This window comes from Temnothorax americanus, unplaced genomic scaffold, assembly GCF_048541705.1.
Source record: "Temnothorax americanus isolate GAGA-0224 unplaced genomic scaffold, ASM4854170v1 Scaffold8, whole genome shotgun sequence".
Taxonomy (NCBI): domain Eukaryota; kingdom Metazoa; phylum Arthropoda; class Insecta; order Hymenoptera; family Formicidae; genus Temnothorax; species Temnothorax americanus.
The window spans coordinates 2,190,780-2,203,417 of record NW_027509802.1 but is presented as its reverse complement, the minus strand read 5'-3'; the positions used below and the strand labels follow the sequence as shown (position 1 = coordinate 2,203,417).

General features: G+C 44.1%; 1 protein-coding gene across 5 annotated transcripts in view; it reads right to left on the bottom strand.

The window, feature by feature from the left end:
- The window catches only part of LOC143907175 (uncharacterized), a 568,709-nt gene that overhangs the window by 191,402 nt on the left and 364,669 nt on the right, over window positions 1–12,638 (bottom strand). For all 5 annotated transcript variants that reach the window (XR_013259758.1, XR_013259757.1, XM_077423768.1 and 2 more), the window contains one exon: window positions 2,274–2,381. Coding sequence is in view for 3 of the 5 variants with exons in the window: in XM_077423768.1 (XP_077279894.1) it covers window positions 2,274–2,381 (108 nt within the window). In the remaining 2 variants the exon portion in view is untranslated. The remainder of the gene's footprint in view (window positions 1–2,273; window positions 2,382–12,638) is intronic.

Sequence of the window (12,638 nt, the reverse complement as noted above, 5' to 3'; positions counted from 1 at the left end):
TGCGTGACGCGAGAGACGCGAACGTCTCTCTGACAAATGAATCTGCCGATGCACGGCGTTCCCGCGGGATCGAGACGAACGTGCTAGCTGGTGACGTCTTCATAACGGCGACCCTTCCTCCGCAGCATTGTCCGTCACACAAATCGCCTAACCAGCCTTCCAGGATGTCACCGATTTATTTTACGAGCCAGTTCGTGGCCCTGGGCGCGGCAAGCCTCCCGGCATCTTCACCTCCATCCTTTAGGCTGTTATATTGAGTTCTTACGCGACACGTTCTGCGGGCTTCTGATGCAGGCACATGGATCGATGGTTTATTGAGAGTCATTACCTTTCTACGGGGTTATAAAGTTTTATCCCTCCCGTCCCCTCCCTTCCCCCGGATATCCTTCCCTATCCCCGGGAGGGATAGTGACGCCTCGATCCCGCCTCGGGGATATCGATACTGGTTTGGTCCCCGCGGGAGGATCGCAGGGAAAAAGGAAGAAAGTCATAAGGCAACGCAATCAGCGTCTCTCCGTCTCAAGAGATCGAATCTCGAGATACAAGGAGAATTTCGAGTGGGCTTCCTCGCGTCGGTAATTCCACGCGCCTGGACACGACCCTTTGCATTTTTAGTCGCACCAAAATCACTTGATACGGGACAGAAGTAAAACATTACTAGTTTGCTCGAAAATAAAATAAATCAGCAGCTAAGCTTAGTTCCAGAATGCCGACTTTTATCCTAATAACAAGCTCCTTTTTTTTTATCAACTTTGAAACGGTTTAGAATTCTGTATAACAAGCTTGCGTTATGATAAATATTAGCTTGGCGCGTTTCACAGTATTGTTACTAATTATTTGTTTAATTTCATAACGCGCCGTGTCTGCTCCGTTACCTAGGAAGATTAATTCTTGATTAATTAGACACGTTTTGATGCACAGAGCTGCTAAGTATCTACAGCGCTGCAGTTAATTTACGATTAAACTACTTCCGTGACGCTTTTCGAAGGTCAAAACGTCGAGAAAGTGGTAAAGAATTGGAGTGAAAGGTACGTCTACCAGGTAATTTTTCCCGGTAGCTCCCGCTGGAAAACGATCCTCCGGGTAACCCTTAATTATCGCGAGCAATTAGAAAATTGTGCTAGTCGGAGGTAAACCCCCGATTCATTATCGTTCCCCTCCGAGAAATCAACCTGTCGAATACTCTCTCTTTAAAGACTAAGTATTTCGGATCTGCCGCTGTCCGATGAACTAAATCAGATATCAAGGGAACATCCCAAAATTGTGAAACAACACGAGAGACACGATAGTTGTGCATCCTAATTTTTTTCGTGGAAAAAATGTCAAGCATATTTCATTCTTATTTATTGACGGAAACTTCTGACTGGACAGGTAGACCTAAAAGAATATTTTTTCCGGATACTGCGAAACGAATTATTTATATCGTTGTTATCGGACATCTAGCTTTCATTTTAAATCCATAAGATGACGACAGTAATAGCAGGCTCCATGCATGAATTGCGAATTTATATCTCCTTGCCGCGTTGCGGGGTGATTTCGAGTTTTGAGCGCGGCGCGGCGGCAGCGTCGGTGGTGGCGGACACAAGAAAAATTGATACGTAGGCTCCTAATGGCCCAACAAAAACGGGCCCAACAGGGACAGGACGACAAAAGCATATGCATATTATGAATGGATGAACGAGGCGAAGGAGGAATGGATGCCAGGAAATATATTGCCTCGGTGCATCCACTCCCTACGCGTACACGTGGCCTGACGTGGAAGAGAGACGAGGATGAAAAGATTGGGCCCGTCTAAAGAGAAAGAAAAACTTCGACAGGGGAGACGGTGGACGAGAGGAGGAGAGAGAAAGAGAGCCTAAACGGAAGATAGGAGGGAGAATCCAAGTTGCGAAGCTTAAGCATCCTTTCCCTTTATCTCCCTTTGTGCGGCGGACGAGGGCGCGCGGCGAGTCCCGTGCGCGACAGAAAATTAGTAAAATCCGGCGGCCAATGCGTGGAACTTCCCGTCGCGCTATCCGTTGCCGGATTTATAAGGAGCGAAGGCGGGATTTATGTCGGACCGTCGGTTATTTATCGGTTTCGATGGTACACGCGATATCGTTACACGGATATCGATACGTCCTTAGTACGAGCGAGGCAGAGTCGCTCCCCTCCCCTTCTTTCTCTTTCTCTCTTCCTCTTTCCCTTCGCATATATCTTGCTTTATTATTAGATCTTTCTCTCACCCTCTTCCTGTCTTTCTTTATCTTTTAGGCGAGAGACACTTGATTTACCTGGGGACACCTGCAGGGTAGATCCGGTAAACACGACATCTTCGATCGTGAAAGCAAAACGCCTGGGCCTCCCGAGTAGCTGTACCTCTGGAATTTTCTCCGCGGAGGCTGCAAAGAAAAGCAGAAATTCGGATAAAAATATATACATAAACGTGAGGATATTTAATGGCGTTAAAGTTTTCGCGTTTTAATAAGCGGACTTTCACGTAAGTAACGCTCTCTCGACATCGATGATTAATACAAAACGTATTATTGGGTAATTAGTCTCTACGTAGAGCGGTATCCTGAAACTGGGACGCAATAAATGAATCGGTAATCGAGCCTGATAAAATTAATAACGTCATCAATCTTGTCTCTCATGCTTGTTCTTTGCGAAGGCATTGTAAATGAAAACACACATTAGCACGTCGATAAGCACAGTTTTCTCGAGTTCATCGCAAATGTTAATGATAGATGTAAAACTTGATGAATCTGTGCAGCTGGAATTCTCTCCGCGTTTGTAACGATTATCGCGCCCCTCAACTCCCCTCGAAGATCGGATTTACTTTGACCCGTGACCCCCAAAACTCGGTAAGGGGTCGAACGAGGAAAGGGAGCAACAAGATCGCGAGAGCGGATGAATTTTCAACTGACGTGCTGCATTCTTAAAGATCTTGCAACTTCCTTCTACACTTTCTGAGATTATCCTCGGAGTTGCAAGTTGTAGAATAACAGAACGGCATTTTTCTCAAAGTCATCGTATGCAGCGAAACAGGCGACGACCTGTTATGTACTGCATCCATCTATTATCGCAATATAATGGATCATTAATACATAAAGAAACAGAAAAATTAATACACAAAAAAAATTTTTAACAAAAGCGTAAAATACGCGCGTTCAGTACGGGGCACTTGATGGTTAAACGATAATGGTAATATTATAACAGGATCGTCGAGACGGATGGCAGATCAGGGCGATTATTCGCAGCCAACGAGGCTCGGCGTGCAATTATTAATGCCAAGCAATCGATAAGCTCAAAGAGGTGCCTTACCGTGCCACGCTTGTAATTATTGCCGGCAGAACAGCAAGAGGAAGAGGAAGAAGACGCGAGAGTAAGGTAGGTAACCCTCAAAGCACAATGCCACCCTCTAATCACGCATCGACTTATCGGCAAGGAGAAGACAGGCGTATCGTATGCTGCACCCGTTTTACTCGTGCCTACGATGTAGAATGGCCTGGAAGGACTCTTCCAGACTGTCTAACATCCAACCTTTCACCGCAGCCCATCCACCATCGTGCCAAAGTACAGGAAGCACTTTCTTCCGCATTTCTCGCCTGTTTGATGTTCTCGCACCTTTCATCCCTGTCTCCTCCCCGCAAGTAGAGGGTGCACGTACATTTCGACGTTTTCGGCTGTCAAAAGACGTTCAATGAAAATTCACACCCAACCAGCTGTCTTTTCACCAAAGAAAACCATTTTTCTCAATTGCCTGGTAATCCAGCGTGTTAATTGTAACCGCTAATTATGTCTCCCTTAATAGCAGTAATTTCCGCAAATTTATCCAAAGCACGACTTTGCTTACGCAGAGGTTTGCGCGACGATTAGTTTCGAAGCGTGCGTGTCTTCCCTCTCGTCTTTCTCATTTTGTCTGGCAGGATACTCTGGACGATGCTCGACAGTAGGTATTTACTACACTCGAACAAATTCCTCGGCTACGGATGTATGCGCTCGCAACGAAACTACGGCAGTTCAAGGGACGTGACCGCACATACCTCGCTGTACCGTACGCGAGGTTTACGTATTTCGCGTGTGCGTGCCCATAAACTGGAACTTTCGAACTATTTGTACTGTATTGACACCTAGATGAATATATACTGACGGTATACGAAGAACAAAGCGGAAATGCCCTCCTTTCGAAAAGTTGCAAACGTCGACAGATCGTGCAATATTCCAGTCGACCTACTTCGCGACATGAGCCTAACATATGTAGTCACTCGGTTGCAGTTAATTGCGATGCTACTCGTTGAATAAAGGTCCCATCCTTCAGGAAAGTTTGCTTAAACGTTCCTGCTAAAATAACGCGACCACTTGTTCGATTTTTTTCTCGAATATCATTTCCATACATTTATGCCGGGAAACTTGATAAATTTAATGTTAATATTGGGAATTATATTCGATGACCCTCGACTGGTGAGGACGAAAAGAAAAGACGTTGGTCGACTTAAAAAACGCTCGGAAATGTACATAAATATACATTAATCTTGCCGCAGCTGCCTGGCGCCGAGCCACGGAAGATTCGGATGGGTTCGGCCAAAGTGCTATCCTGCTTCGTAAAAACTTAAACGTTCCGGATAATAAATCAGAGATTTATTATCAACAGGGAGTCTTAACGAAGCGAGATGGTCAAATGCGCTAATTATCAGCCAGTTTCGTCTCTTCTTGCACGTGAGTCCAGACGTGTTCGGTATACTTGCTCAATGACGCGTGTCAGTTAGCAAATATACGAAATTGTTCGTAAACAGTGACTAAAGAAGGAATTATGTATGCTTGGCGGTGACATGGTAAAGGAATTATATATTAACTCTTAACGAACATAATTATAAACATAATTAACATAAGTATTATTAAGATTGCATTTTTTCGTTAACCATATCCACCAAAATCATCTTAGCAATAGAATTGTATATCATCTTCGTTCAAGTGAAAAATGCAAGTGCGACGAAGTTATCTCGATTTTCGAAGCCAAAGTCTAACGGCGCGTTATAAAAGAAAAGAATTTCGCATGCCGAATTCCTGAACGTGTCGTCAATAAAATGTAATCGCGGGCGAGACGGGATACGTGGCAAAATCTACCGCGGCGCGACTGCAACTGTATAAACGGCTCGCCTGTATACGCATTCTGCGAATATCTATCATCTATCCCGTGTGTTCTGCACGGCCGGCCGTGTGCTGCGCTCGGCCGAGAGTCGGCACCCACCGGAGTCGCGTATCGGGGACCGTGGCCAAAGCGGAGCGGACGACGCGAGCGGTCCGAAGCGCGGCCGAGGCGCGCAGTAACGTAATGGACGTCATTAGCCCGTGTAGATTATAGGGCGGCGTGGAGTAACGATCACTTCTTATAGGGCACACTATACCACGGCCGTGAAGAAGGCCCACCGTGGTCAGACCCTTGTTCTTACTTGGGTCGCGTCGCGATCGATATCGAATCGACGTCGCTCCGTCAATCGGCTTCCGGTAGCCGCGCGCTCCAAGAGAGATCCTCGCTCTCGCATTTTGGATCTTTTACCGTTCTCCCCTCCCCCCTCTATTTTCATTTTTCATTGCCCGTGACATATCATCGTTATTAAATGGAAATAAGAAATGATTAAGCACTGAGTTATGCGATAACGATAAAGAATTAATAAGGCTACTCGCCGTGATCAGCGGACGACGTTCGCTATTAGCGTCTCGGGATGTGGCAAAAAATTTATGTGCAATTATCATGGTGCACAAAAAGACGCAAGAGCCGTCTCTTGATTAATTGATCAAGGATCGTGGATCGTTGATTGCCAAATGTGTTTCGTGACACGACGCACGCGCGCATTGTATAGGTGTTGTCACTTTGATAATTTATTGTCTTTAATAATATCTAGTAAATTTTTATAAGAATTATTGAAGTCTATTAAATACAGCAATAAATATAGTACTCAATGTTGTGATATTGAATGCCAGACAAACTAAATCCAAGCAAATTTGTGTACGTGTGTGGACGCTAACGTGAAACTTTAAAAGTTTTGCTAAAGTTATCGGGAGGAAAACATCATAAAGCACCAAGTGGCATATGACTTTACTGGCTGGAAGATTAATTGCCTAATTATCTGTGCATAAAGAATCGCCGCATGCTATTAATTCGTTTCATCCAGCCGCTGAGGAATTGAAACGGTCGGGCATGAGACAAAAGGCGTACGGCCACGCGCTGTCGTACCACCGCGACGTCAGAAGTGTTCACGCGGGCTATTTAAAAATCGTAAAAGCCGATAGAGACCGTTTTGCCCTCGCGGAAGGGGCGGCCGAGGGAAAGAGAAGGTAGAATCGTGCGGTCGAAGAGGATGGCTCTTTCGCCCGAGTAGAGGGGTGCATTTAAAGTAATGGCGTTTCACTGGAGATGCTATAAATTTATCTGCCATAACTTGTTATACGCGGCTCTCCTCGCGTATTTATACATGCCTTCGTGGCCACACACAGATTCCGCCACGGCGAGTCGCTCGTATGCCCCGTTCCGTTTCGCTTGGTCGAGTTATGGCGGGCCTGACGTCGATGGAATAGGGCGTGGATGGGAGGGCAGGAAGATGGTGGGACTGAGACACTGCCTTTCGCCGAATCATTCGGATCAGCAACGATCACTGCCCGCCAGTAGTGCGAGGAACGTGCGAAAAAGCCTTTGACACGCATTTGCACACTCAACGACGCGCAAAATATATATACTTTCGTTATGAAAAAGAAATTCAGAAAATATAGCAAGAATCAAGCAGGTTTGATGTAAAATTCTCCGGAATTATCCAAAAAGATCATCGACAAACTGCTGCTGGGAAATCAGTTACTTAAAGAGTTACGTAAATCCTTGGGTTTTCTTCCGTGTATACTCGGTCTCAAATCCAATTCAAAGTTTCATGTTAAATACACATCGGTGACTCCTGTATCTATAGTTCTAACTACTGCAACCTGCACAAATACCAGTGCAATGCATACATAATTTATGACGCTGTGTAGAAGCAAATAATAATATTCTTATCATGCGCTTCCATTAGACAAATTACAACGTTTATGTTAACAGAAACATTGTCTGCCCATATCGCGCACCTGAGGCAGAAACTGAAACACACACATTCAGTGAAATTTTTAAATATACGTTTTATTCGACTCGCGCATCGACGCGCCGCGGTTAGCAGAGAAACGTTTGTGCCGCGGAGGCACAAGGTACGCATCAGTTCATTCGAGGGTAGGTACGTAATGATACGGGCGAAGGTATCGGAGCGAGAGGATCTGAAGTGGCTCGAAGAGTACTGTAACATGCCCTTAAGGGACGTGCGTACACCTTCAGATTCCCGCAAGAGTGTAAGACGAGAAAACAGACGTTAACGTGTCAAACACATTTAGCTTCTTCGCGAGATTCACTTGTTAACGCGAATATTTAGTCGCCGATTAAGAAACTTTTCTTAATCCACTGATTAGCACGACAAGTAATCATTATTTGTCCTTCTTCGTCGATTATTTTCCAAAACCTTAGTAGAAAAAAATTTGTAAGATTACATGGAAATGTTTATGAGATATAATATAATAATATTCATAAATTTAACTATTTTATATTATTTTTTGTCAGGAAGCAACAAAAAAATGGACATCTACTACAATATCAGATCAAATAATAAATTTCGATGACTGTTATGGAAACGAGATTGAATCTCATCGTACACTCTTGCATACGAATAAACTCTTTCGTGACGGTACACGCTGTCGATTTTCTCTCTGTCGTCGTTAGCCTGCGGCCAATACTTGCCCGGTTGGTCGGGACTAACTTTTAAACAAGACTCAACTAATTTTCAGATAGTTTAATATCTTACGTAGCTCTCGCACGCGTGACTGAGGCGGGTGAACGACTTAAGTCGGGACGGCTGGCTCGTCTCTGTCGTGGCGGGGAAGGAGAGCGATGGAAGAAGGAGGCTAGAGTGGGCAAAGGGGGGTGAAAGAGGTGGAGCGAGAGGGTGGATGAGCCTGGAAGCGAAGTGGGCTGAGTGACGTGTAAAGACACCTCCACGTCCCGAAGAATTTAACTAATTATAATATGGGATAAACGGTTTATTCCCGCCTGGCAACCTACTCGGAGCGATACTGATACCACCTCTCGCTCTCCCCTTCATCCTACGTTCTACCCATCCCGCCCCTCTCTCGGATCCGCGCAACCCGCCGCGACTTGGCACACGTCACAGAAGTTAGCGAGTCGAGACGCGGGGGCACCGGGCCATGATTAGGCCAGATTATGGAGGTTGAACTTTGATCGTCTCGTGGATGACGCGGGAGGAAGCGCGGATTTCCGCTGTTCGACGTGCGCGCCCTTCTTGAATGCGGCTGCCGCAGAATTTACACCTTCAATTTTCCTGTTCGATCACTTGATCAAATTTTAAACATTTTCTCTGTCCCTACATTCGCTTACGTTTGTAACATTCTTTGCCACTACCGAGTCATCTCATAAATAATGTGGTATGAAAGGGAGAGCTTGATTTATTCTTTAACTCACAAAACTAAAAAACTTTTGTCACCAGGGAATTGAAAATTTAAGATTGAGATGGGAAGAAGTTGTAAACAATATTGGAAAATATATTATGAATTAAAATTAAAATGTTGAATTTTTTTTGTTTTATTTACAAAATATCTGCAAAAAATTATTTATGCCTGGAATGACCCAATACATGAGCATTATGACTTTCACTATTGAAATAATTTATTTAATCGGTCTAAACTTGTGCAGTGTTAAAATACTGATTCACCTAGTTCCTAAGTAATCGATCGGTTAAAATTTATAAATAGATGCACAATCAAATATCTCTTAACGGTATAGGATCTAAATGATCATATCTTCAGGTTTCTCATGTAGGGAACAAAATATAAATATCACTATTGTTTGTGTGCACAGACTCTGACATCACCGTGACACGAGCGGAAATTATTGACGACGTTATTATTATACAAGTACTTCTTACAATAAATTTTTTTGGTCTGATTTTGATCTACTCGGGAACGCAACCATCGACGAAAGATTAACGATTATACTGCGCCGACGTGTCTTTGGAACGGCTGTTGTGACATGCAAAATATGTGAACATGTAAGAGGCGGAAGGAACAAAGACAAACGTTGCTGCTGAATTGTCAAGTTTACCGGCAATCGATTTAAGATATATAAATCCTGAGAAGGGAGCCGTTCACGTGAATATCATGTCCGAGCATTGGTGTGGGAGGAGGTAAACGCGAAAGAACTGCACTCTTTTTTTCTCCATCGAATCGTTAAATAAGATCGGTACACCCGGTATAACCTTGGAAAAGAGCCGTACACGGATTATGCGGTTTCATCCGTAATCTCCGTACGACCGATTACGACCCGCTTAATATATGGAGCACCGCTGTACATACGGCTTTATTGCCAACCGTACGCACCGATCGTTTCAGGGAAGAATCTCGGGGCTGCTTCGGAGAAGATTGCTGCATGCAGTTTCTCCCGGAAGTGCAACAGCAAAGCGGATTATCCGGAGCATCTGCGTAACTTTTACGTTCTAAAGCAAGGACGATTCTCTATTGGCTGATAAAAAATATATATACAATATGCATATATGTAATATAATGCAAAATCAAACTATAGTTCTGTAATTACATAAAATAATAATTTTATTTTTATTCGATACTAATTTGTATCTCTGTTAATATAATAAATAAAAATTGTAAATAAAGTACGTGACAGATTTAATAATTGTTTACCGATTACAGTTATCGTGTTATTTTTTTTAGTATTAAGTGAAACAATTGTTACGTAAATCTTAACATAAAGTCTCAGTACTACTCAACAATGCAGCTATAGTTACTCGAGGTTAGTAGTCACAATTTTTTTAACGTGGCAAATTATCATAAGAATTTGTCTAAAGGCGCATGAGTCAAGATCTGGAATTCCAAAGGGATGTTAGCATGGTATTATTATTCTGACAGAATTTTAATTTGGTTCACGACTGGCGTCCGTGAGAAGTTCGACTCCAATTTCGTAGGGTACTCCAATATGTAGGATCTGGGTGAGTGTATCGATATTGACGAGGGTACTGTCCACGTGACGTTTCGTTCAGGAGGGCCCGGAATACCCCTGACTCAGTTCGAGCCTCAGCGGGGGTCACTCACAAATTATAACTGCCAGACGTGATGCTAATCTAGAGAAAGTTTGGAAAAGCGAGGTTGATCGATTCTAATTTATACTCGCCGCGCGATGATGCTCCGAACGAATATGCTAAGTCTTCGGAAATCTCTGGAATCGAAAATAGCCCGCCCACAGACACACGTCCGATGTAGCCCACCCCTTTGACGTATAATGCTCAATTTTAAATTTCACGCTGATTCACATTGGAAAGTTATTCACGACAAATATAATAAATAGCTCCTGAAATGATCCTGAAAATTGATATTACAAGCTATACAAGTATGTTTGAGTCGTGTACAAATAAGAATATTTACGCGAGAATTTAACGATTATTCCAAAAATCACACCCCAACTAATTCGAAGCGCATGGTCCACCAAGGGCGTCAGTTTTTTTGTGCTCTCTACCAATTTTCTGAAGCTCTTCTTCAGGTCGCTCAATGCGGAGCGATGTACACACATGGGCATCGCGCACAATGCCACCTCCGGATTACTCATCCTCGGCGATGCGCGATCGACGAATGCGGCCGCAGTCAGTGGGGGAAAATTTATGAAAGTAATCCGGCCCCACCACTCTTGACTGCTGATCGGCGTGGGAGCCGGCGACGGATTTTTATTGTGACCCCCGCCGCCGTTACGAGAAATCAAACTTTCCGACCGATAAAATACGACGCAACGGATATACGGAATAAAGGACGCGGGGTGTCACCTGTCTGTATGCACAACAGGTAACTCTCCCCCATTGTCGGAGGCTGGGCCCCACCGTGTGTGTATCCGTCGTAGTCGCGGGTCTACGGCGTCTACGCGTGTATCGCGCACGTGTAGGTGTATGGATTTGTGTGCCTCGGCAGATTAGAGGGGATCGAAGGAGATGCGAAGGGGTCAGAGCCTATCGAAGGACTGGTTTTCTCATCTAGCGGACCTGAAAATCTCCCTCGCGGCGCTCGCCCGACCGATTCACGCGTTTCGCGCCAATGCCCGATCTCGCAGCATCATATCAATCGGTTGCGAGATTAAAACCTCTCTCGTAGAGAAGAACGCGTGCGAAAACATTGGAAGCGCGCCGAATGTTTCTAGTGCTTTTTATATCCGTCGAGCAAACGAGACGCTGAATAATTCCGACGTATCCATTCGCCAATCGTTGCAATTCTTTTTTTAAATATTCTGCTTTTGCCGCATTTAAAAGACGTACTAAATTATTTAATAATTGGTTACTGAAAAAATGTATAAATTATTAATTATGCGCATAAAATTTATAATTATTATACTTGTATCGTTCGAGGGATGGCGTGCATACATTTAGATTAATGAGCACACCTATTCTCTCGAATGCAAATCGATCTACCTGCATGATTTTTTCGCCTTTATCGCAAATTATGTCACGCATAAAAGCTGGAGCGTGACGATCTTCCGTGGCTAGGCGTAAGTGGCCGTAAAACTGGCTTTTGCCTCTTTCCACAAAAGAGCGAGATGAGATAACGTGCTAAAAAGATCGCCGAAAAATACGTCTGGTTCTTTGAGAGAATATAAACTGTCGGGTTTATCCGAAGGATCAGTCAGTGGCTACGGTAAGGTACAGTAAACTGCTTATTGCATAAAAATGGGATAAATTTTAACGAGCCAAAGCATTAGCGAGGCAACGGTGGAACTAATTGCGGATCAAAATCAGAAACGATCGCGGCCGCTATCTCCGCCGGTGCGGAAACGAGTTTTCTAATTGGTACGAACGATATAACCTGTTTTACGTGGAGAATCTGATTGGATCGCGATCGTAAATCTGATCTCACATCGCAAAATCGATGCTTTCCCTCGATATCACGCGTTAATGTTACATCGCGAGGTACCTTTAAAAATAGTATATCACTTATCGACATCTTCATTTGAGAATTCCCGGGAATTTATTTCCGTCGAGATTACGCGACACAGGGCAATCATTAGCGATATCTTTGAAATAAAGACACTTTTTGTAGAGCACTAATGAATTCAGAATAACTTGACAATGATAACTGTGAAATCGTACTGGAATTCCAAAGGTATTATCGTTCGATCTCTCGGCACAATCTCTAATATATCTTATAATATATGCTAAAAGGATTAATGAAACAGTAATCCCACATTCGTTAGGTTAAATTCGGACATCGACGACCAATGCATCCGTCGAAGCTGGCCTTGGGCCCAAGCCCCGACCGTTGCTCATTTTCTACGCCCATCGTCGATCGAAGGTCACCCGATATATTATGGCCCGAAATCGAATGCGTTCATCCGGCAGGCATTCCAACGAGACGACCAAGTCGAAAGAGAGAAAGGCTGGAAGATGCTGGGGGCGGGAGAGGCGGAGGGGACGGGGGACAAGGGAAAAAAAGGTGCGCCTATGGAAGGGTAAAAAAAGAGGACGAAACGTCGAGATGCAGACGGATGGCGTGCTATACGATCGAGTCTTGTTTCTCAGCTACGAAAG